The sequence below is a fragment of the Pogona vitticeps genome, chromosome 6 (assembly GCF_051106095.1).
Source record: "Pogona vitticeps strain Pit_001003342236 chromosome 6, PviZW2.1, whole genome shotgun sequence".
NCBI lineage: Eukaryota > Metazoa > Chordata > Lepidosauria > Squamata > Agamidae > Pogona > Pogona vitticeps.
In genome coordinates this window covers 10,465,979-10,491,924 of record NC_135788.1, presented here as the reverse complement: position 1 = coordinate 10,491,924, position 25,946 = coordinate 10,465,979, and the positions used below count along the sequence as shown (strand labels likewise).

The 25,946-nt window shown below is 38.9% G+C and overlaps 1 protein-coding gene across 5 annotated transcripts; it reads right to left on the bottom strand.

Annotated features, from left to right (window-relative positions):
• On the bottom strand, positions 1 to 25,946 carry DYNC2I1 (dynein 2 intermediate chain 1). 5 transcript variants are annotated; one of them, XR_013537733.1, is made up of 26 exons: positions 25,767 to 25,946; positions 24,595 to 24,648; positions 23,138 to 23,594; positions 22,491 to 22,543; positions 19,779 to 20,153; positions 18,216 to 18,283; positions 16,059 to 16,119; positions 14,619 to 14,690; positions 14,401 to 14,472; positions 13,046 to 13,304; positions 12,233 to 12,335; positions 11,420 to 11,549; positions 10,598 to 10,709; positions 10,298 to 10,383; positions 9,392 to 9,521; positions 8,320 to 8,492; positions 6,817 to 6,979; positions 6,216 to 6,329; positions 5,590 to 5,651; positions 5,071 to 5,122; positions 4,684 to 4,744; positions 4,344 to 4,424; positions 4,153 to 4,252; positions 3,329 to 3,521; positions 1,828 to 2,051; positions 1 to 519 (listed from the first exon to the last, which is right to left on the bottom strand). XR_013537733.1 is itself a non-coding variant. In XM_078378521.1 (26 exons), exons 1-26 carry the CDS (start codon positions 25,779 to 25,781, stop codon positions 348 to 350), a joined length of 3,381 nt encoding a protein of 1,126 aa, XP_078234647.1. In that variant the 5' UTR covers positions 25,782 to 25,946; the 3' UTR covers positions 1 to 347. The 5 variants fall into 5 exon arrangements, 3 of the variants coding, with proteins under 3 accessions (XP_078234647.1, XP_020635364.3, XP_072859003.2); XM_078378521.1 differs by having other exon boundaries at positions 3,390 to 3,521; XR_013537734.1 differs by lacking the exon at positions 4,344 to 4,424.

The window sequence follows — 25,946 nt, the reverse complement described above, 5'->3', positions numbered from 1 at the left end:
TTTTTATGGGAGCACATGTTTATTCCAAAATATCTAGAAACATTTACAATGCATAGCATAGTAAAAATGTATATTTTGAATTAAATATAAATACCATTGACATTTCCTTTAAAGATACGATTTCATTAACTTTTTTCTGTTTTGTGTTTGATAAAATATTCTCTATCTCAAGTTTAAATACTGTGCTGATGCTTTAAAAATATAAATACTATTTACAAAAATCAATGAAAAAATAGAAAATTTCATCTTTTTACCAAGTGATGTCTGACTAAAACCAAACTATTAACAAGTACATCAAAATCATACAGTCATATGTGTGTATTCATACAAAGGCATTTGCTTTGATTTCACAAGGCCTGCTGCAGAAGCAAATTTAATTTCTCAGACTCCTCTGGTTGAGGTTGTGCCCATTTCTTCTTCACATACTTAATGTCTATCATTCCAGACTCTTTGGCCAGCGCGATCCCCAGGAGACCACTAGGTTTTTCAGGCTCACCCAGAACAGCCATGGTTATAACCCTGAGGAGTGGGAAAGAATTGTGGTTTAACAAAGGGAAGGAAAGAGAGGAAAACTGAAATAGCAACATCCATCTGTCAAGATGGAACAAACCATCGCTTTGTTTCTCCCCTCCCAGAAGTGGCTCCCTAAACTGTCCTTGGCTTCCTCTGAAGGACGGAAGACAACAAGGTCTTCTCCACTGGCTGCTCAAATAGGACCCACTGCCATTTGACTCCTCCCATTCTAACCACTTCTCTCCCCCCACCCATTTCACGCTGCCCCTTAGAAGAGAGAAAAGAGAGAACCTTCTCTGTGTCTTTGATGGGGAAGAGGGGAGGATTACCATTCGGCTCTGCCCGGGCAAGATGTCTCTCTCCTGCCATTGCCATGCTACTTGAATTTGCTTCTTCCTCACTTCCTGCCTTGCACCTTTTTTTGTAAACCACTGCTTTAAACCATCTACCATCATGGTAAAAAGATGGCACAGGAGCACAGGCTGAGAACTTTGCTATCCAAACCTATTAACTCTTTGAAAAAGCAAAAAGGGTGTCCTAGCATATCTCTCATTCATACTCATGGGACTTGAGGCGTGGGATGCTCACCCTTTGATTACAAGTTAAAAAGCTGATCTCATGTTTTATTTTTCCACCTTTCCTACATGGGCGATGTCCCCATGAGGGATGTGGTGGCGCTTCGGGTTAAACCACAGAAGCTTCTGTGCTGCAAGGTCAGAAGACCAGCAGTTGTAAGATCGAATCCATGCGATGGAGTGAGCTCCCATCGCTTGTCCCAACTCCTGCCAACCTAGCAGTTCAAAAGCATGTAAAAATGCGACTAGATAAAAATGTACCCACCACGGTGGGAAGGTAACGGCGTTCTGTGTCTAGTTGCGCTGGTCACGTGACCACAGAAACGGTCTTTGGACAAACGCTGGCTCTATGGCTTGGAAAAGGGGATGAGCACCGTGCCCTAGAGTCGGACATGACTGGACTAAATGTCAAGGGGAACCTTTATCTATATGGGCACTTCAAAAGCTTCCTAACAGGAAAAAAATTTCAGATAACATGTTTCCTAATTAGGCAAGTATAAGATCACAGCAGGCATATGATCAAAAGTATCACATTGCCCCTAGCAGCATGATATCCAGCAGTGTGAAGGGGGAAAAAGGAGGGAACATTTACTTTCTTACCCCCAACAAGGTGATTACTTACACCATAGCATTAGGACAGAATGGGAAAACAGAACATTTACAAGGATTAAAGCAAGAGCAGCCTTCACTTGTGAGGATCTTGCATGACTGCAGCTGAAAACTAAGTGTTCCAACCTACTTATCAGACCAGATAGGTTGTTTGGCCACCGGTGACAAGTCATTTTCCAGCAGATCCCAAATATAAACAACAGATGTGGCATCCAAAACAAAGAACACAGCTGGTCTGGTCAGAGCCCACTGGAGAGCAATTATGGGCTGCCCGGTTGTGCTGTTGTTCCACTGCATAAGTGGAAGCTCAGAAGTCATTTGATGCAATCTTATGCTCCCATCTGAACAGCCCACCTGGAAACATGAAAATAAAATGGTATATCGAACAAAATTCCTACCATTACCAAAACAAACAACCATCACAACCACCCCCGTAATAATCTGACACAATTTGACAGCTCAGGTTATCCTAGTGTAGATTAAAACATTTTCTAGAATGGATACACAGTTTGCCACTCACCTGCCAATAGGCAGCTACCGCCCACTAAGCAACAGGTGAGTGGCAAACGGCAGCGACTTTCAGGATGGTCTGCCTGCTGTCTGTCTGCCACTGACCTGCTGCTCACCTTGCCACAGGCATCCCTGGTAACAGGAAGTTAAGACTGATGCTGAGAATTACTCTGCAGACTGGTTTCAGTGGTAGCAATGTCTCATAACACGGCCAGCCCTCCCTCACCTGGGTGATTAGTTAAGAAAAGAGAGCTTGTGCTGTTTGCAAGTATTTCTGAACTAAGAGGATACATGAAAGCACTCCAGGTTGGTTAGCACAGCCTGAACAAATCACACAGAAAAAATACAGCATTTCCTTGATCACATCAATATACAAAAAAGGCTGTCGATGCAGTTGTGGACAATTCTGTGTCCCTATAACTGAATTTGGTATACAGCTCATTTGCCTGGTAGTATTAGAGTTCATGGTTTAAACTGGGGGGGAAAAGAGCTTGCAATCAGTTCTGCATGCTAAAAAGATTTAGGACTCATGCATTTTACACAATGCCCCTCCCTGTGGTGCATGCCAAAATTGTTCTAAAACTGAAGGTAATCTTAAAAGCAGTTTTATTATGGAAAATAAGTCAATGTTTTTACTAGGCAGAGTCAAATCCTTCGGCACACTGAGTTGGATCCTGATCTATATATTCTAAACTTTTTTCCACTCCATAATTCAGTTGGCATTAAAGGGTAGTGCTCACTTTTCTAGCTACAAATACATATTTGAGTACAAGCTTCTGTGTTTAGTGTTTGTTTACTGGACCTTTAACTTAACTTCTGCTGCGGTTTGTACCTGCATCAAGAATTACAAGACAGCTCAAATAGATAACTTCTTCCAGCTACTTGCTTGCCAAGTGATAAACGTAGTGACTGAATGAACACTACCAGTTGACAAGAATTTCCATTTGTTTTCTGGCCAAAGAGAATACAACTTGAGTCAGACTATCAGAGTTGTTACAGCTGGATTAAGGGAGTTTGATGCTACCTGCAAACATCAGTACAGAAACAGAGTGGCCACTACTTCACAAGGTATATTACGTATGGCTAGATAGAGCTCAAAAGCAACTTTCAGATACTTTTACCTTCAACTATAATATGCAGCCCTGGTAATTCTGACCAACAAATGTGGAAGGGCACCCATACCAAAAATATCGGCTTTCCAAAAGGAGAAAAATCAATTGCATTGACTCTGGTTGATCTTGGACCCCCCTGCTGAGGTTTGAACCATCTGGGAGGTACTCTTAGATCGTGCCTTGTACCGTGACTCACGACAGCCTGTGAATTAAAAGAAGGCAAAACATCTCGTATCACTGAGATAGTTACAGTGGTACCTTGATTTGCGTTCGTCCCTACTTGCAAACAATTCGAGTTACGAATGGCTCTGTTCGCAAAAAGTCATTTCGACCTGCAAACGGAGCCTCGACTTACGAACCGAAGAAAAAGAAAAAGGGTGTTTCCTGCCCTTTTTTTGACCTAAGTTCACCTTAGGTCAAAAGAAAAAAATCACTCCTAGTGGTAGATACAGATTAACCAGCTTTGGATTAGTTCCTATGGAACTAATCCTACCTACGAACAGCACCTCGACCTACAAACGGAAAACAGCAGATACAGATTAAATGGTTTTCAATGCATTCCAATGGGAAAGTTTGACTCAACCTATGAACTTTTTGACATTAGAACTTAATTCCAATACAGATTAAGTTTGTAAGTCGAGGTACCACTGCAAATGCTTTACATTTAAATACTTTACAGAGAGCTGTCTTCTCCAGACTTGAAAGTGCAGCATTATCTAAAGTGCAGGTAAATAGAAACATCACAATAAAAAAGTTAATATACACAAGTCTACAACAATTAGGAGGAGGAAGGAGTTTTCTTAAAGCAGCATGAGATTTACAATATTACTTACAACATCTGTTCCGACAACAAAATGATTAGGGTTTGAAGGCAGGAATTTAATATTCAGTGTCTGGGGAACTCCTCGAAACATGGTATCGTTTGCAGGAAAGCTGGAGAAATAAAAAAGAAAACAAAAGTCCAACAAGTGACATCTATGATACAATGTTGCAGTGCAGTGTGCTCGTGAACAAGCCTACAAACCTGCTGGGATATTCTGTTCTGTTTTCTTGCCCAGTTTTTGGTGCAACAGATGAGAATTCTTCTCCTAATGCATTAAGACCACTGAAACCAAGGAGATAGGTATATGGGCTGTTCTCAAAGCTTTTTTTTAATGGGAATTGCATCCACAGTTGCTGATGTAAAGGGCATGTATGAAGCATTAATCATTTTTTATTTGTACAGGACAAAGTACAGGTTTGGAAAATGAGCATTTTTAATAGTGCTGAACACCTAGGAAAACTAAAAAAAACAGAGGTACAAACAGCAGAATATTTCTAATTTTAGAGAGGACATTTGTATCAAGAAGTATAATTTTTTTTACCTGCAATTCAGCTGAACAGTAGAGCTATGAACTAACTTTATTTTTCCTCCAGGAATTAAGCCTGAAAGTAAATAAGCTGGACTGTAATAATTATTGCAACTGATTTAGTCAGCTTAAAACAAACCAATGCAATCATGAATCTCAAATTCTAATTTTGTGCAAACTGGACAGAGGATAGAATTTCAATGCCCAGATTTTGTGCAAAGAGAATTATTGTTTTAGTATTACTGTTCTGCTATTTCTGTTAAACATGGCATGCAACTCTGCAGTTGACTGCTCAAAATAGTTCCACTCTTCTGTGATTATCAACAATGCCTCCTTTTGTAAGAACAGCTTACTCTCTCTCTCACTGAATAAAGCACTGGTTCTCTGATTAGATTTACTTACCTAAGTCACTCTGTGAGCCAGCTAAATCCCCTTTCTGAAGTTCAACCACTACCTAGAAAATAGCAATATCATTATAAATATTTTGTAATGTATTTCTAAATTTTCTGAGTAGGGTTTTTTCTACTTAACAGCTTATCATCACTAAAACCCACTACTGAGTTGATCCTAATTCCTTTATTACTGCCATTTCCAAGCAAAGTTTACTTTGCAGCCATGTTTCCCTGCAAATGTCCTCTGAATAGTTTTCGCCTCTTGCTCACACTGGCTGTCAGTTTGCTTTCCTGATGACCAAATAAAAACGACTATATGTGCATTCTTAGTGGAAAGGAGAAATGACAACTCCCAATTGATCAAATTTTTATTTAAAACATTCATGTGAATGGCTTCTCAAAAAGACTCAGTGATGTGGCTTTTAACAAAAGCATTACCTTGAAAAAGTACCTGTAAATTGTGCAACCAAGAAGTGATCGGAGCGTGAACAATAAGAGTTTTTATGAGTAATAAAAGTCGCCAACTCACCCATAGGCTGAGAGTCCCATTTTCATCCATTGAAGCAATCTGAAATGAAAGCCCCAACATTTCTGTAAGGGGAAAAGGTATGTTAGATATCATGCATTTGCATAATTGCTGGCAAAGTATTCTTACCTAATTTTTTCACAAAAATCTGAATGCCATAAAATAAGTTAGCCAAAGATACTGACTAGCCCAGGGCCATACTAGAAGACCACGGGGAAAAATCTGCATATTTATTTAGTTGGATTCTGTGTGTATCGCAAAATATCACTGGGCCATAAAGCAACAGCAGAAGTATAACAAACTTAGACAAAAAACTCAATTGAGCCTACCTAGCTGGTCTGTACAAGGGTTCTATTGAGATGAATACTCAATCTCTGGGAGAGAGAGAGAGAGCCAGGAGAATGGGAAAGAGGACCCATTTGGACTACAACTCCCAGAATACCATACCCAATACAACAGTGGCCATGCTGGATATGGATGGGATTCTGGGAGCTGTAGTAAATAAAATAATCAACCTTTCCTATTTTCACAGTTACTTGATGAGTTTCCCCTGGGAATATCCCTGCAGCTGGAGCACAGCAAATATCTCTGAAGGACATTTGTGGATTTTTGGACAATAGCCCTCATACCTTCCGGAGATGCAAGATAGGAGAGTCCACAATTCTGCTCCTTGAAGACAGAGGTTGAGACAGGCTCAACTGTCAGCACAGGGCATGTATGGTTTACTGAGGTGAACACACCATCTACAATAAAACAAGAAGTAAAAAAGGACACACTGTCCACCTGTACAGTAGATTCAAATCTGTAATAACTGCTTTATTTCTCACATTTTAAATATGGATTCTGATCAGTTTAAGTCATGTTTCCATGGATACAATAACCGAAAGCCTGTTGCTTAGACCAGTAAGTCAGTTTTTATGGAAATAAATGAATTAATTACATTAAATACAGAGGTCTGTCCTAAAATAGCCCTTTCATCAATATTTGATAAGGAGCAATGGCGTTGGACCACGAAATTATTCATTTCAAATTTAGTGACGGTGGCAAGATTAATGGTAGCAAGGAATTGGAAAATAAAGCATGCTTTTCAATTAAATGAATGGTATAAAGAAGTTTGGAATATAGCGATTAATGATAAGTTAACATATGATATTAAACTAAAGAAGAGTTAGAACTGCCCAATTAGACTGTAAGAGATACAATGACATCATTCAAGGCATGTCAAATCACCTGTAGAAAATGTTGGAGATCGAAATATCCATTCTGTCTCATTGACCTTCAGGCTGTGATGCATCTTCGAGTCCTCCCTGAGATCCCATACCAGCACTGAACCATCAATTGTTCCCGCAAACACTAAAATGGCTTTACTAGGACTAAAGCAGCAACATGTCACCTATATGGCAGGAGAAGACATCTCAAAATCATAAATGAGAAGAGAGAAATCATTCTGTTGCATATGTTAGGATCCATATACATACTTTTGGTTTAACAGGAGTCCAACTAAACTTAAGGGAACAATCAGAGCTTAGAAATGCTTTTTTTTTTTAAATGACAGTCTCCAGAATCATGAGAAGTACATTACAAAAAGTTCTTCATCAATCTCTCTACAGCATATTGGATACTAGTATTGGTTCAGTAACAGTCTTTGAAGTGCACAATCAAATGTTTCAATGCACATTAACAAACCCTTAATAGCCCACTTTTGAAATTCCTGATAAAATATAAAGCAGTCTGTCTTTCACTTGCAATACATTAAGGGAGAGAATGAGACTGTCAAACCAAACAAATGGAATCCTGAGTTACAATTCATTAGCGAGCTCAAGTCTATCACCAGAGTTCCAAACTGGGATTCTGTATTCTCATTACATAAGCAGCATGTTTTTTACATAGCATGTGCTAATTGGCTCAGCTAGGGCCAGGATGTTTGTGTTATCAGCAATTGTTCTGTTAATGACTACTATGATTAAAATTGTTTTAACTATCTGTACCTTCATTTAATTTCTCTCTGATCACATTATCTATAATCCCAACTTCAATCGGATATTCTGTATCTGGACCTGAAATTTTAGATAACACTTCATACACCTGACGTTTGCAGCTGATGACGAGGGCTGCGGACCATCCTATAATAACCTGTGCTATAAATGACTTTGCTAGTGTTTAAGGTACCCTAAGATTATTTGTTGGAAAGAAGTTTACTGTTCCTTGAACGGAAGCAGAATCTCAACTATTATCTGAAAATTCCTAAAGCAGAACTGTTAAGCCACATCCACAAAAAAACAGTATTTTAAAAAATGTTCAGTTCAGAATACAGCTGAAAAACACTAGTTCAGAATAACGGTTTCACCAAAGCAAGCCCTGATATACATAGCACACTCAGTGCTAGGCCTTCAAATGATTACAGTACAGAATCTTGAACACATACAGAATGCCTCCTAGATATTGGTTCTAGTTATGTGCTCATGTCGATCTTGTGTTTTTGTTTGTCTGTTTGGTTTTGAATCTGCAGGTGTCCCACAACTGGCATGATGCTGTTTGACTGAACTCTTATTTCAAATCTGAACTAATAACATGTTTTTTTAAAAAAAATTCCCAGTTCTTTTTTGACTCAGGTTCAACCACAACGTTCAAATAATGTATCGGGTTCTCTTCCAATTGGAAAAAGAAAAGTATGTTCTACTTTCAGGGTGAAGTGCAATATGACTGCCAAGATATAGTGTCATGAAAGTATACCTGTGATTCACAAGACAGTAATTTCTGAGGACTAGAAGGCTGCCAGACATTCCACACACAGATGATGTATTTGCTATCCAGCATCACGTCACTTGATTTTTCAGGTAGTTCATGAACAGAAAGCAAAGCCTGCCTCTGAGCCTGTGAAATATGCAAATGGGATATTTTTCGACCTATGGGGGAGAAAAAGAATCCTATTAATTATATTTTTAAAAATTTAAGACAAAATATGTGAGAGACAGAGGCAATCAGTGATTGGGTCACCCCAATATTTCTTATTTAAGAAGGCATGCGTTTGACTTTGATTCCAATAGAATTGCTGGGAGAGGTGGTAATTAGCCTTTCTATATTGTCTGAAGTTGTCATTTCTCGTTCTGGAGCAAGGTATACCCACAGTTTAAGGAACACACGTTGCTGACTGCAGAAAGAGACATGAAGAAAAGTACACTGGGAGGAAAGCTGAATTATCTATCTGTTAAGGGCTGAAAACAAACTATGAAGACAAAGTTGATTCTGAGAGCAGATAAGCACTGTCAGAGATCTGAAGGGATAATTCTGTACGTTAAGTGCGTAGGAGTGTTTACTTGAATGATACTAAATTTGTCCAAAAAGATGTATGCAATCATGATCTGGTCCCTGGTTCTGTTAATAGTTTGGTGGCAGCACTCTAGACCTACTTAAGCTTTCAAACGAATTTTAAAAGCAGCTCCATGGATAACACATTACAGTAGTCCTGGTGGGACATAACTTAAGCATGTCTTATCATGGATACATTAAACATATCAACAGATGGGGGCAATCGATACCCTAATTTCAGCTACATACGTACATGTACTTCAGGTGGGTATCAAAATCTGGGCATCCAGTTCAGGGCTAAGCCTAAGAATACCCTTGAACTGATATTATTTACATCAGATACTCATGTAGAACTGTAAAGGCTTCCTTGGATGTAAGTGGAAGGAAAAACAGCCGAGTGACAGAGGAAAACAGGGATGCTGCACTGAAAAGGTATTTGGCTCAATCCAACACATGTCTTCTTATCTTTTCAGAGTGGAAAATAAAAATTCCTTACCACTTAGAAAAGGAAGATCGGTATTTAACTGGAAACATCGATCACTGATGGACAGGCTGGAGGGTCGTGATCTTAGATTCCTTCTGGGTTGTGTCGCCACTTGATCCTCCTCAAGCAGAACCTCAATCACCTTTCAGAAATAATATTTATAGAAACAGAGTGAATATCTTTTATCTACTATTTCTGGCTTTTAAATTTAATATTTCCACACAGCATCTGCTAGTTCCAATGCAATGATTAAGAGGTTAGTGAAAAAGTTCTGAGTAATTCCCAGTGTTTTCAAGGCAAGTTTGGGGAGGGATCACACCGAAGTTTGAGTTTTGCTAAGTACCTGTTGTTGTCTAATTAGGGAAAATGTCCAAGATGCTAAAGGGGGAGGAGTGAACAGACACCTATGAAGACCATCTCAAATCATAATTCCATCTCTATATATTCAAATAATGTATGAAGCACCATACAATTAATCAAATCTACCCCGTTTCCCCAAAAATAAGACTTATATTAATTTTTGCTACAAAAATGCATTAGGGCTTATTTTTAGGGGATGTTTTATTTTTGTCATGAACAACCATCTACATTTATTCAAATGCAGTCATGTCATCTTCTGGTTGCTGCATAATGGTGGAGGGCAGGGTTTCATTTAATTAGGGCTTATTTTGGGGGTAGGGCTTATATTATGAGCATCCTGAAAAATTATACTAGGGCTTATTTTCAGATAAGGCCTGATTTTAGGGGAAACAGGATAAACACAGTCATACTTAGAATAGACTCATAGAAATAAAAGAGATTTCAGTTACCATGACCGAAGCATCCTGCTGATTTCAGCATTTCAGTCTGAAGCACGCTGAGACAAGATGCAACAACAACATGTTGTTGCTATTATTATAAAATTAATACTAAATGTACCTGACAAGCAGATTGCAAAAAATTTGCCAGTCTCTGGGAATCAATTTTTGGTGTAAGGACAGATACATCACTGCTGTTTCTTGGACCTGAAAGGAAAAACAATTATAGGTGGGGACCAATGAACCACCAGAGGTTTCTCAGAAAGCTCCAGGGAATTTCATGGCACTTTTAAGTTTTGTAGCTGTTGACACAGTCAAAGACAGCCATAGGATAATGGTGATACCCTGTAAGGTTTATCTTTCTAATGCTTTTCTGAATTATATTGGATTTAAACACCACTGCACATCCAATGCTAATCACCTCCAGATACACGAGATGTTTCTCCAGGATGTTGTGTCCATTTTTCTTGAGTCTCTACTTCCTCAGTTTGAACATCCCTGTCCAGATTGTCTTCGTTCCACTGGACATAGGCCTGAAATAGAAGAACAAAGTTACTGACAATAATTCCTTCTGAATACTTCTGCTTTAACACCTGCAGCTGCGCACTGTATAACCCTGTTGCACTATAACAGGTTTACATCATCACACAACACTGAAATATTCTATTTGTAATCTGGTTAGTGGCTCCCAACCTTGGGTCGGGAATGGATGGATGCATTCATTAATGTCTTTAAGAAGCTACTTGGATGAGTAGCAAAACGTTTCAACCTAATAAGCAAGAAGGCCAGTTACCTCACCTGGATGACTGAGAACCTTTACAGATAATTTGTTAATGTTTAGCCAAAATAACAACATTGTGGGTAATAATGTATTTTTGCTGTGGTTATTCCCACAGAATACTGGACACAGTTCAAAGGCAATTATGCACATATTATCCACTGCAGTTAGACTGCAGTCTAACTGACAGGATTTTGGTGAGATCCAGAGTATTTAGTCTTTCTAAAATTGCACTCACTGTGAATAACCACATGTTAATTCTTGAAATAAAAAGTATTAGCCCAAGCAAACATCCTGTTCTTCTCTTGTTTTGTATCTTGACAAATATATGCTACAATGTTGTCTCTGTTAACAGAAATTTTAAAGCAGTGATTATATTGATAAATTTTGTCTAATAAAATAAATGGAAAGAATGCTATTCTGCTTACAGTGTTAGAAACTGATCAAATATGCTTTGCTCCATACCTGTTTAGTATTTCTTTTTCCAAAATTCCGAATATACATGTCATATTCCTTCACCGAAGGCAAATCCAGCAAACAGATGCTGACTGAAAAGTCTAGGTCAATAAGTCGGAGAAGTTCAAGGCTTCGTTTCCTTCAAACATGTCACATAAAGCAAAATGGCTATAAACACACATAATATACAGAGACATGGCTGATCTAGAAATATTCTCAATTTTTAGGTTTTAAAAATGTTAAGTTACTGTAAGCAAACGGTAAACAGTAATAAATGTGGATGATAACTAATACTTCTGGGGGGAACTATGATGGACCAACTTATCCATACACATTTTCAGGACAAAAACTCGTAACACGATTTTCAACAACTGAGTAACTTCCCCAAAACCAAAACTAGTTGGCACAAAATATTTTGCTTCCAAACAGGTCCAGTATCACACTAGAACTGACCCCAAGCCAAGAATGAACATGTTAAAGAATCCTGTGGCATAGCTAAAGGAAAATATAGCCTCATCTTTTACTGGGGATACATAAGTCTAAGAAAAAAAAATCCTCAATGAGGAACGTCCTCTGTATTATACAAACTGGTGTTGGTTAACATGATCACAACGTTCACTATCCCAGAATTATGCAAACTCATCTCTATTTCTATTCCTAATGGATGCACATATTCAGTTTAGACTTAGTATGCATGAATTTCAAATTTAAATACTTTATCCCAATTTGTTTAAACGCACAGCATTTGTAACATTACATCAACCATTTAAATGTTACACACAGGCCATCTTACATGCAATGATTTATTTTAATTCCACCTACTTCTGTTGATTGGCAATCTGCCTGATACTTTGCCGCTGCTTGGCAGTTTGAAAATCAATGAACTTCCCAGAAACAGGACTTTGAGCAGACAAATCTTGCCTTTCTGCAAGGTAGTAAGTTAATGAAATCATTAAAGTGTAAATGGATAACAAATACAGATACAAAAAATACTAAACAAGTGCACCAATAGGGTTTTTATACATGGAATGGAGGGGGGGCTGTGATGGAGAGATCAGATTGCCCTTCCCCAGTTCCGTTGACAGAAACAGTTCCATTAATGGACACACTCAGTTGAATTTCAGAAAATATAATAACAACCCAATCTTATTTCAATGGAGCTTCCTTTTGTCTTGGTTTTCAGCCTTGCAGACACTTCTTAGATTTATGCAATTTTGCTAAAAGGTCAATACAAGAAATCTAGAGAAGGAGAAAATAGATAATGTTAACAGGTAACTTAGATCTGGGAATACTTCTAGGATTGTTCCCTGAACCCCAATTTCCTTAGCTACATCTTATCCTGCACTTTAAAAGCTTCCTTGTACATCACCTGTGATGACTACAAGGGGCTCAGACAAGGTCTGAATATTTAGATCCCTTATGAGACTCTTAAACGTGGAATGTAAGATTTGCATGTGTAGTGTAATGGAACATGGCTGAACATCAATCCACTCACGAATGAAGTCTCCATAAGTGAAAAAGTATAGCTAGCATGCCTCATCTTCTTAGAACAAGGCAATTTACCTTGCATCATTTCTGTATATTTCGCCTGGTTTACTTTCACAATGCTATGCAAAAGTATGCTTAGTCACATACCCTTTCTTGATTTCTTCTCAGATTTCTCTTCAAATTCTTTTGAGACAAATTTGTTCTGTGTTTGCTTAGGGAGGAAGGTCTCAATCTTTTCATTTTCAGCATTAATTGCTCTCTGAATTTCTTCTATTTCTGCATTCTTGACTGTATGGATTTTTCTTACATTTTCTTCTGCTGCTTCTTTTTCCTTTTCTTGCTCCTGGCTATATTCATCATCCTCGTCGTCCTCATCATCTATGTCATCAAAATCATCTTCATAATCCTTCAAAAACAACCAATGTTCTTACTTCTTTTAAAGCACAATGACCAACCCAATCCAATGGCTGAGATATAAAGGTATATCACCTATCTCTAGCGCTCTGATAATTCTACAACCCTAAACCCTCTAAGGTTTTTTAAATGGTAACTATACAATATTCATTGCTAAGAAAAGTACAATAATTTCTAAACACTACAACTATCTCATCATGCACTTAATGTAGGGTTGGGCAACATGTAGGTCCCAGGGCTATTCTGTACCCTTAGCATCCTTGGGGCCCCCACTGTCCAACACTCCTCTAAAAATAGTAAAATAAATATATTTTTAACTATTTGTTTTTCTTTTGCCCTCCAGTATGTGGCCCCCCCATTTTACCATGTTCTTAGGGCCTTCCAGCACCTAGACAGCCCACCAAGGATATATTTGGCCCCTAGAGAATACAAGGGGAATTAACCTCCCTCTTTTTAATGAAACAAATTTTCAGTTAAATAACACCCAGTGTACCAAGCTTTATAGTAAAAACTAGCCTCTTTAGCCGTACCTCTCCCCATTACCTCTGCCCACTTGGTGGTCCAGCCCTTGGGTGAGAAAATTTGGAAACTGGGTCTCAGCCCCACTCAAATTCCTGACTGTGACATAAATAACTGCTTGAACAAAAATCTTGTGTGGTGGCCTATTTAAAGAACACAGAAATCTCTCTGCAACATGGGTTCAATACCCAGTAACAGGATATACTTATACTTGGTGAAAGATCACTACCTGAGAGTAGAAAATATCCCAAGTTTAATTCCCAGACTCTCCAGGCAAGGCTGAAAAGAACTCTCTCAATAGCCCTCAAGATGATTATGCCAGTCAGTGTAAACACCATAGGTCCAGAAACATCAACAGTGGGACTTGGTATAAAGCAGATTATTTATCTGCTGGTGTTTGTGGTTGTATCTGGCTCTTGCGGCAGGGAACTGGTGTCTGTACGCAATCTCCATCATGTGTTTATCAAACTTACAATCGAGAAATCATATTCTCTACAGCTGGCCCTATCGGATACATTGCACGTGATTTATCCCCTAACGCACTTTAAAAGGTGTCTGTCTGCACTCACCTCAAAATCATCTTCATAGTTAACTGCATAATCATAATCTGGATCTGGATGAGAGGTGCTCTCTTTCAGTGCCTGGTAAGAACGAAAAACAACAACAGAATTCAATGATGGTGTAAGTGTAGAAGTGAAAATATTAATGGAATTTATTTCACAGGAAAAGATTATTTGGCTTCCTTTCCTCGTAATAAAATATCATAATGATGTGCTGCTATTCTCACATTTTCTTGTTCTTCATTTGCTTGCCTTTTGCGATGGGATCCCACGGATGACAGGTCATCAACTTTGTGATGCTAATGTACAAATGTAAGAACAGTTAATAAGAGAAATGTGGCAATTAACATGACTAGAATTAATTACATTTAATATTTAACAATATTCCTTGTTAAATACAATATGCTGTTAGCCTCTAAAAACTGTACTAATTTACGCATTAACAATTACATCTTAGAAATAAGTCTCATTATATTCAGTGGATAGTAAAATACAAGTCTCTTATCAGCATAAAATAAGTTAATGATCAAAATTCTGACACTTAGCACAGTAAATTGCACTAGAGTAAGCCCATTGAATCAATGGGGATTTGGTGAGTCAACTCTTCTGTAAGTTCTATTGATTCAAATGGGGCTGCTCTGTGACTTTAGCATAATAAGTTGTAGTTAAGAGTAGGCCAATTTGAATCTATGGAATTCACAGCTGATTCATTAAACCAGCCACTAAATTTAATGGACAGCTGGGAAAATGATAGAAAAGCACTAACTCATGCAAAATGTGGTGTTATGAGATCTTTATGAACACCATGGACTGCTACAAAGACAAATAAGTGGGTCCTAGCTACAATTAAGACTGAAGTGTCTCTAGAACCCAAAATGACTAAACCAAGGCTATCATACTTTGGACATATCATGGGGAAGACAAAACTCATTGGAAAAGTCAATGATGCCAGGAAAACTGGAAGACAGGAGGGGAACAAGTGTGTAACATGAGACAGATTAACTCACAGCATTTACACTGCAAGATCAGAGTAGGGGTTTTAATGACAGGATCTCTTGGCCATCATCATACGGTTGCCCTACGTTGGAAGCAACCTGACAGCATGTAACGACGACTTCGGCTGAGTTGTACTTTATAGTATTTATTTTTTTTATTTTTATTTTATTTTATTTATATCCCGCCTATCTGGTCGTATCAGGACCACTCTAGGCGGTGACCACTCTAGTACAGTGGTGCCTCGCTAAACAATGTTAATCCGTTCCATCAAAATCGCTGTCTTGCGAAAACATCGTTTAGCGAAGCGTGGTTCCCCATTGGAATGTATTGAAATCCACTTAATGCATTACAACGGGGAAATCGTCATTTAGCGAAAATCGCCCATAGGAAACCATTGTTTTGCGAGCACGGGTCCCCATTGGAATGCATTGACATGGGGAAAAATAGTCGTCTAGCGAAAATTGCCCATAGGGAACCATCGTTCTGCGAAGCGCAATAGCGATCACAAAAACCAATCGTCTAGCGAATTCCTTGTCCCACGAGGCAATCGTCTAGTGAGGCACCACTGTAATTTTTTAAAAACCACTTTACTTTCAGATTCTGCTTATTTTTGGTTTTATCAGTTTCCACAATATTTCTGCATTTTAAAAGGCCATACAAAATGATCTCACCTCTTGCTTCACATCCTCCTTTTCCCTCTTCCCATGTTTCTTTACTTTTTCTTTTGCATTCCTGTACATGGAAAAAAAATGCTGAATGAAAAATCTATGAAACCAAGGGTCTCAGAGATGCTTTATATCTTTATAAAGCAAAGGCTAAAGAGGATGAGGATAAGTGACTTGCACTTCAGTTTTCTTCGTTACAGTTGGGACAAGGGATGTATGATCTGTTCTCACTGCTTTGGCAGAAGACCAATAAACCACTTTTCTCCACAATGCCTTGCCCCTTTGCAAATCCTTTCTAACACAGGGATAGAACGCAGAGGTTATTTACTTTTTGTGTCAAGTATTTAGAGCATTTCAAGGAAAAATAAATGTACTATAGAGTTCACCTAATCATTTCCTGTCTGTCCATACATTATTTACCAGCAAAAGGACAAACACAATCTTTGTTTACAGGGTTGTGCACAGAGCTTTCCAAATTGCAATGACCATAAAAACTGGATGACATTCTAAAAACTCTGCTTGAATGTTATTTTCAACTATTTCATGCCTCGCAGAAGATCTTGTGCTTGGGCAGCCAAGACCATTGCCCTCACTTGTACAATCTATGGAAATAAGGTTTCAGGCTGTGCTGGATGGGATTACTCTCCCCCTGAAAACACAGGTTCACAACTTGGGTGAGCTCCTGGATTCCTCCCTTGCATATGCAGGTCTGGGCGGTGGGGCCAGAAGTGTATTTGCACAGTTAAAACTAGTGCTGTGCCCATGCCCAGAGATACCTGATCTAGCCACAGTGACACATGCCTTAGTTGGATCCCATTTGGATTACTGCAGCACCCTCTACACAGGACTGCCTTTGGACAGGGTTTGGAAACTTCAACGGGTTCGAAGTGCCACAGCCAGACTGTTCACTGGAGCTGGTTACAGGAATCACATAATTTTCATGGTGTTAGCTCCACTAGCAGACAGTCCATTTCTGGGCGCAATTCAAAGTGCTGCCTTTGACCTACAAAGCCCTAAATGACTTGGGTCCAAGCTATCTGAAAGATTGCATCTCCCCTTATGAGCCTATTCAGCCTTTAACCACTGTGCCAGCCTCGTGGCGCAGTGGTTAAACTGCTGTACTTCAACCTAAACTGTGCTCATGATCCGGGGTTCAATCCCAAGTAGCCGGCTCAAGGTTCACTCAGCCTTCTATCCTTCCGAGGTCGGTAAAATGAGTACCCAGCTCGCTTGGGGGGGCAATGTGTAGCCTGCATAATTAACTTGTAAACCGCCCAGAGAATGCTTGAAGCACTATGGGGTGGTATATAAGCAGCACGCTTTGCTTTAAAATCATCAGGGGAGGCCTTTCTCTCAGTCTGGCCACCCTTTGGTGAGGACACAAGAAAGCATCTTATCTGCCACTGTTCCTAAGCTGTGGAGCTCCCTCCCACAGAAAGCCAGGTTGGCTCCCCCTTTCCTGTTCTTCTGCAAGCAAGCAAAGACTTTTCAGGCAGTTTTTCTTCTTGGAAGCTGTCTGCTTCAGAGGCTTTTTTAAAATGAGTTTTTAGAATACTTTTCAACTATTTTTATCCATTATCTTTTGATCTGATATCGGATTAATTCTTTTTTATTTACAACAATTTGGTAATTTTTTGTTTTTTTGTTTTTGTTTTTAACATTTTTTTTAATATTGTAAGCTGCCTTGGCTCCTCTTGAGGAGAATGGCGGGATACGCTGAATCGCTTATTGGTTTAGGTATCTGGCTGGGGGACTAGAGGTTGGAAGTTCAATTTCCTGCTGTGCCTCCTTGTCAGGGGCTGAACCTGATGATCCACAGGGTTCTGCCAGCTCTGCAGTTCTAAGATGATGATGATTAACTTTTTAAAGCAAATAAAGAAATAATAGAGCATTTCTGCGTTTCCCCTCCCTGCCTGTAAAATCTGTCTTGACAAAGAGATCTGAAAATTCTGAAATTCTGCACATATCTTCGTTCTGTTTTTGCTTGACCTTGCTACAATATGGATTTTGGATTTTTTTTTCCTTTTGTACATATAAAGGAAAACAGAGTAACCTTTTGCATATTTCTTACATATCAAGTCCTAGCATCCAGTGAGGCTTACTCCCTACCCAGCCTATGAATGATTTGTGTCAAAACATCAGAAATATTGGAACGAAGCACACCTCTCATGTAGATGGCCTGTATCATCTTCATGCCTTGAGCTTTTTCTCTGGCTTCTGTATTCACTGTACTGGGAAAAATATTTCAAAAATTTAATTATCTCATTCAAACATACTCAGTTATCTAGTTATCTGGAAAAAAATTAATAAGTTCTCCCTTATTTTAAAGATTTTTTCTCATAATAATGCAAACTGCAATGGCGAAAATTGCTGCTCATGATGATTAGCTAGATTTTCTGTATTATGGAAACCATAGGTGCATTCCCATCTGCTGTTTGTATTGACATCATTCTCATAAATATTATTCTTTTATTTATAAAATCAAGTTAGATCATTGTGTGAACAATGTGATAGGGATTCACCACTGATCTCGATCCCTAGAACATATATACAAGATCAGTTAAGACAGGTGTGACTTTGTTCTGAAACCACTGTGAATAAAGACAGAAAACACTGATGTATCTGAATTGACTACAAAGATAGGCCCAGTAAGATGTACTAACAGATTATATTTCACTGTTATGGGTATGACTTGCATAAGCTTTGGGCTTGTGTGCTTCCCACTTTCCTCTTCTTCTCCTTTGTGCCTGACAGGAGGAACCTGCATGTTTTTCCTTACAGAAAATTGCAATTTCATGTTTATATTCATGTTTGGGAAACTTTTATCATGTTTTGTTTCGCTTAACCATGGCTAAACTATATCAGTGTTTTGTGATTTCAGATATATATGAAACTGTAGTTTTATTACAAAGAGAAAGTAGAAGTTTCCACGCTCCGATTCTCTTAGAGTTACATCTCATGAGACAAAGCATATATAATCCAGGCAAAATAAGAAACACTTGTGTGTGAACTCTGAAACAGAACTTAATAAACTGCAAAGAAGTAAAGCAAATGAGTAAAGAACTATAATGAGCAAGGACTCTTCCTGGATCATGGGTGAAAAAGCCTGAGGGCTGGAGTCAAATCTAACCCTCCTGAGGTCCCAAAATAGTCCCATTCTCTTCTCTGTGACATCATCATTTGTCTGAAATGATTCACCTAAGGATTACGTACTAGAAAGAGCATTAAGCTAAAATGTTTTGGTATGTATGATCCCACTATTATTCATTATTTGAATGTGCTTCCCCAGTCAAGTCTCTGAAAGTGATTTTGGCACTTGTTTTAACGGACCCTTGGCCTAGATCATCACATCAGATGTACCACAAGGTCTGCAAGTAGTAAATGTCACACATTGCTATGATGATGTGTATATTATCATCATAGGCTCTTTCAAGGAAGGGTGGGATAAAAAAGTGGCTCACACACAATGAAAAAACGAAATAAATCAGTGTGAACACCGACTTTTCATTAACATTTATCTGGACCTTCAGGTTAATAATTTTTCCTCCATGGAAAATTCCCATCACCTCCCACATTGTTGCTAGCCACAGTATTTCTTGTTTCCACCTGCTTGTGATAGGAAAGCATTTCTTACACAGATGATCTTCTAGACTTAAAATAAACCAGCAAAAAAATGAATGCTTTTGTTTGGCAATGCTATAGATTTAAAGTTAATTTCAAGCAAACCTTGTACTCTCTCTTTTTCTCTTCACTTCCTTCTTCTTGTCTTTCCGTGTTCTCTCTATGATGCCCACTTCCATGGTGAGACGGCTCTTTATGTTTCCTTGATAGATGTCTTTCTTCTCCATCCCTGACAGACACAAGACTCTTTAGTTTCAAGAACTTCTCTTTTCCTTCTGCAAATGATAGTTCATGCTCTTTCTTTCCACTGTGTTCTTTCTTTTCACTGTGTTCCTTCTTTTCCTTATGCTTTTCTTTTTCTCTTTGTCTTCTACTCCCTTCTTTATCTGGTTCATGCTCTTTTTGGGACTTCCGCTTGTGTTCCCATTCCTCTGGTTGTTTTGCTGAAATTTCACCTGAACTGGTTCTTCTCTCCCCATTCTGAGCAAGAAGAAAAACAACATTTTAGAACATTTTAGCAAACAGGGCTGAAATATAATGGGTGTTTTTGCATGACACAACAGGCCTGGGACCCAGGGAAGCTCTGGCTTGTCATATTGGTCATGATACTCATCAGTTAAATAAACCACAGTGCTTCCACTCTGCACTTGGCTTATGCCATCTGGCAGTAAGGAGGTCCCTTTCCCTGGTTTGTCAGTTTACAACAAAACAAAGAAGGAATCCAGGGGTTCATCTTGACCTCTTTTGGGTTTTTTCTTTGTTGCCCAATGTGACGATCGCCCACATAACTCATGCCATTCATATTCATCAGCTGATTTGCATGATCCTATGAGAGGACTGGAGAGGCGGAGTCAGCAGTTACAAGAGGTTTGGCGGGAGAAGGAGGAGTCAGATAAGGGCTGGTTAGTCAGAGAGAGAGGGAACAGATACTGAGAGATAGAGCTAGTTAGGAAAATAAGTAAAGAAGGTGATAATGATATAGCAAGAGAAAAGAAACATGTATTGAGAGAACTGTTGATGATTTGCTTGTGTATAATATTTATCTGAGAAACTTCTGTTATTATTCAATCTGCTTCACTTCAATAAATAAGTTCTGTTTCTGTTCATAAATCAAGTGTTCAGGCAAATGTCATTCATATTGTGGATTGAGGTAATCCACTGGTGGCAGCAAGAGGAAAATGTGACATGAGCCTTTGTGAAGGAAAGACAAGCAAGGGTCACAAGGGCGAACGCCACACCCTCCTACATGCTTTCCGATGTCTTCCGAGGAGCTGATCCTTTTAAAGTGATTAACAATATGCACTAACACCCAGCTTGTTTCCACAGATCCCTGGCCTCTTGTGCCATATTAAACCCACAGATTGATTCTATCATTCTCGAGTTCAGAATCAATAATAATATAAATAGGGCCTACAATAAAATGTTGCAGCATGGAGTAATTCTGTTTCAGGCTGCAGTGAGCAAGGAATGCCCTCTTTCATGTTTGTTCCATTCACCATTTTCTGTTCCCCCACCAAACAATGAGTCACCATTCATTGCTCCATGTGTACACTCAGTCTTCACTGGACTATTTTTAAGTTTTTTCCTCAGGATTTTATAGAATGTGTTTTCTGTACTGCTGAAAATCATGGGGTTCCTTCAAGTTTGGCAGTACCTCCTTTCTATGCCCAGATGGTGCTGCTTTGACTACGTCAGTAACCACAGTCACAGAATTTTGCTACTTGTAAAGCATGTATCTTTAATGCATTTAATCCGGCTTGTAACTGTACAAGACTTTAATTCACAGCATGTCTGATTCTCTATTTCAGGAAGCATATGTTGGAAGCTACAGTTTCAGAGGGAGCATAAGGCTTAGTTTTCTTTGGGTCTTAGTGACAATTTGAAGAAAGATTTATACCTGTTCAGACTAGAAAGCAAATATAATACACAGCTCTAAACCCCCATCAGAATTTCAGAGCTAGAAGGCATCTCAAGGGTTATCAAGTGGTCCACTGCCCTCCCAACTCAGCCATCTATGGCTAAAGATTTCCTGAGCGATCCTAATCCAACTTTTGTTAAAAAAAAAGTTCAGTAAGTTTTTCAAATTGAGATTGGATTGCTATTTTTCTGGAGACTCTTGAGTCTCTGTTTCTTTCCTTGACTAGTCCTTAGTCTACATTATTCCTCCTTCTGCTGTGAAAAATCTGCATTTGTTAATACTGAAACTGAGTGCAGGAACATTGGTTGCGTGAAGGTATAATTTAAGACAATCCTGAGGCATTGTTCACATAGCAGAAGAGGTAAATATTTAGCAACAGTTCTTACAGTAAAATATGCTACATAATTGGAATTCACAAAAATGAAGACATATTGAGCCTTACCATTTAAAAAAAAACTCTTATTGTAAATTCCATTTTAATTTAGACTCAACTGCGTGCTGACTGGTTTGCAACACTAATTTCAGTAATGCATAATGTTGAACACATTCAAAGACATATTTTGCACTTAGAAAGCCATTTCTGAACTCTCACATTATTTTGACCACTCATTAAAAAATACAACTATCACAAAGAACTGAAGAAATACTATAGACAGTGTCTGCAAAATTTCACTGAAATCTGTGGAAAGGCTGTGCAGACACTCTAATAAAAATTATCAGTCATTTATTGAGCTGGACCCCAAACAAACATGGTATCATGACAGGCTTTTGTCTGTGAAAAATAGTGCAAATAAATTGGGTTCAGCCATGACGGATGAATACCTCTTTCTTTAGGTTTAGAGGTTTTGCCCAAGCTATAAATTGTTTCTCACATTTTCTCTTGGTTTTCTTCTTCTTACCTTTCTCTCAGAATGTTTTCTCTCTCTTTCTCCACCTTTTGCTTTGGGGTGATCTAGAACATAATGGTACTTATAAGATTAGGAAGTTTATTCTGAATACATTCCTGCCTCCGCTACAACAAATTTGAAGTACATATGATATCTATTACATACTTGCAATTCCAAGTTTATTTTAAATGAATCAATACATAACTTTCATTTAAAAGGGGGGGAAAATCACCCTGAAAAAACTGAATTTTCACGAAACTTGACAAAATAGTTAAAGAAAACAATGCATGGCATGCATGTATGTTCTACACTGGGGTATGGGGAAAGAACACCACCTCATGAGGGCACCAATATTTAATTCCTGCAGCATGCTGGAGGTAGAATATGCAATGCTTCCCACAGCCTTCCTGAAATGGATGGCCTGTGGTCAGAGGGGGTGGGAGGCCATATCCCAGAGTGCCCCACACTCTGGGACCACAGGATTTTTATGCTTCTCTGTTAACTTGCCTGCTTGCTAACTTAACAAAGCAGTATATGAAAAGGTAAAAAACCCAAGATCAAGGTTATTGCCATCATTTCTGTGCAGGAGATTTTTTTTATTTGAGCCCATATTTGCTTAAGAATTATTCCACATCCATATCGTAAGAATTCCAAATCACCTGCATGATCCTTGCTGCCTCTTCTTCTATGATGTTCATTACTCCTTTCCCCATAAACGTCCATAGTATCTTCTCCCAATTTTTGATTAGGATCAACTGTTTTATGCTTCCTTTCTTTCTCTTTACCACTATGTCTCTCTCTGCCTTTCCCAGAGATGTGTTTTTCTTCTCGAACATGTTTTTCATCTGTTACCACAAATTTCTCTCTTGCTCTTTCACCAGGATGACTTTTTTCTCTGTTCTCTTGTTCTCTGGGATGATCTTTTTCTCTTCCTTTCTCTTTCCTTTCATCCCTATGTCTTTCACTCGATTTATATCTCACTTTTTCTTTCCCTCTGTGCTTGTCTTGATCCTTCTGAAAAACCCCTTTGCAGTCATCAGTATCAGGACTGTCTCCATCTTGTAGTTTTCTCTGTCGATGCCTCCTGTCTTCAGACTGACTACCCGATCGAGACACCTGAAAAAGAGAGATAATTTCTTTCATATCATATTTTCCTTTGGGTTCCAGTTTGTTATTTGTTGTGTTCCTGATTCATAGAAAAGAAAGCTACTGACACTTTATTAAATAAGCCTTAAACTTCTTTAAAACAATATTCTAACACTGATATTGCAACTACAGTTAAAAAATTAACTAATTTATCTCCTAGGACTTGGGTTCATCCTGCAGCACCCATGTTCTGTATTCTTTATTTGTACTTACAGGTATTTTCTAGACACTTTACTTTTCAAACACTAGCCTGGGAGGTAGAACAATTCTATGTCACTCAAAGATCAATAGTCACTTAGGGCTGGTACTAACTGAAATATTAAACTTCATAACTACACTTCTTGTAAGAAACTGATTTTATTTTTTTTATTAATAACCATTAACTACACAACCACTCAAGCCAGGGTAAAATTATTTTGACCTCCGTAAGGGGAAATGTGCTGCAGTTTTCATCTTTTGCTACTACATATCACCTCTGGGAATTCATAGAGTTTCTTTTTATAAGCATTTAAATAAAACAAGAAATAACAGTTTACTAAATCTGTTTCTCTGCAACAAATGTGCCAGCTACTATTTTTCTCTTGTTATAGCAATAACAAAACAAAAGTGAATGTGGTATAATGAAGGAAAAGTATCACACTATGCTTCAGGACATCCAATTTCAAATTGTTACTCAGCCATGGAAACTCACTGATGGTAGCAATAGTGAACCACTCCATGAATGTCTCAGATAGCTCAGAAATTATATTAAGGTCACAATAAATCAAAAGTGAGTGGGCAGAACATAGCAACAAAACAAACAAAACAACCTACTCATATGAGTAATGCAAATTTGAATTACATTGATTTTGCACAGAAAAGTCAAGCAATCCTACAAACACTTGGGCATGTTGAAAAGATAGTTGTGTAGATCTAGCCCACTAAAATGTCTATAAAACGGCTAGTTAATGATGACAAGGATGCGTCTTACTTTAAGGTGCTTCTTTAGTTCCTCTGATTTCCATGTGTCATCCTTAGTTCTTTTCTAGAAAAAGAAAGACATTTTAAACTTGGAAAACTTCTTCTTACCTTTGACATTCTACATGTTGATGAATGCCTGCTCTTAGCCATAATTAGCCAAATTTGCTAGGGCTCAAACACTTTGCCCAGAAAGGGGATATTTGTAATGGGGCTGCAGTTGCACCTCTGGATCCAGAGAGGTCCTCTTCAGGAGACAGTGCGCCACAGGCACTTTCAGGGCAGAAAACATGACCATCCCCTGCCATCATGAGGCATTTATTACCTCCTGGACCCATCCAGTCAATCTATGTACATCATAATATTGTACTGGCATCTTTTGCTGTTCCTGCAAGATTAATAGATGTTCTAAAATATGTTTCCTTGATTTTAATCTTGAAAGGGTGGGATGATAGCTAGAGCGTAGTTGTGCAGAAGGGGCCCCTTCAAAGAATGTGAACACATTTGAACATCCACTGATGTTCAACAACCGAATCTGTTGGCTAATGCTTTTACTCCAGAAGCAAACACCACTGGAGGTCCTGCTGCTCAACAACATGTACATACTTTAAAGGCTCACACTACACATATGTATCCAGAACCACATCCACTATTTTCAAGCAGGGCTTCCCATTCATTATGTGCAAAAAGGATAGCCGTCCCACAGCATGATCCTATGTAGGTCTACTCAAGAGATAAGCCCTCATGAGTTTTTCTAGGCAGCTTATTTCAAGCAGATGAGTCATAGTGTCCATGCTTCCTCTGCAGAAGACCCCAGGTTCAATCTGACTTCTCCCTCAACTCCATTTCCCATCAGCCTCACTCAGCCTGGCCAATGGTGCAAGATGGTAAGATAAACAGATCCTTCAACTATGGAGGACGGCTGGACAGTTCAGTGGTTTAGTTAACTGGTTAGGAGTTCGATTCCCCACTGTGCCTCCTTGGGAGGAGCTGGACCGGATGATCCATAAAGTCCCTTCCAGTTCTAAGAGTATTATAAGAAACTGTATGGAAGACCACTGATGCCTCAACTCCCAGGTTCGAAAGACAAAATAGCCTCACTTGAGGAGACGGCTCCCTTCTCCAGATCTATTTATACGGCCAACCCTCTTTTCCTCCGCCGTCCTCGCAGAAAGACCCGCTCACCTTATCGCCTTCCATAACGGCGCGCGGTTGAGTCAAAGAACATCTCCCACTCGACGCCGCGGCTTATCCTCGGCAAGCTTGCAGGCCGCAGCTCGGTTAGGAAACCTTGGCAACGGAGTTGAACTTCTACCTAGCAACAAGCGCGGAAAGGGAGGCAGTCGCTGATAGGTCAAGTGTCTC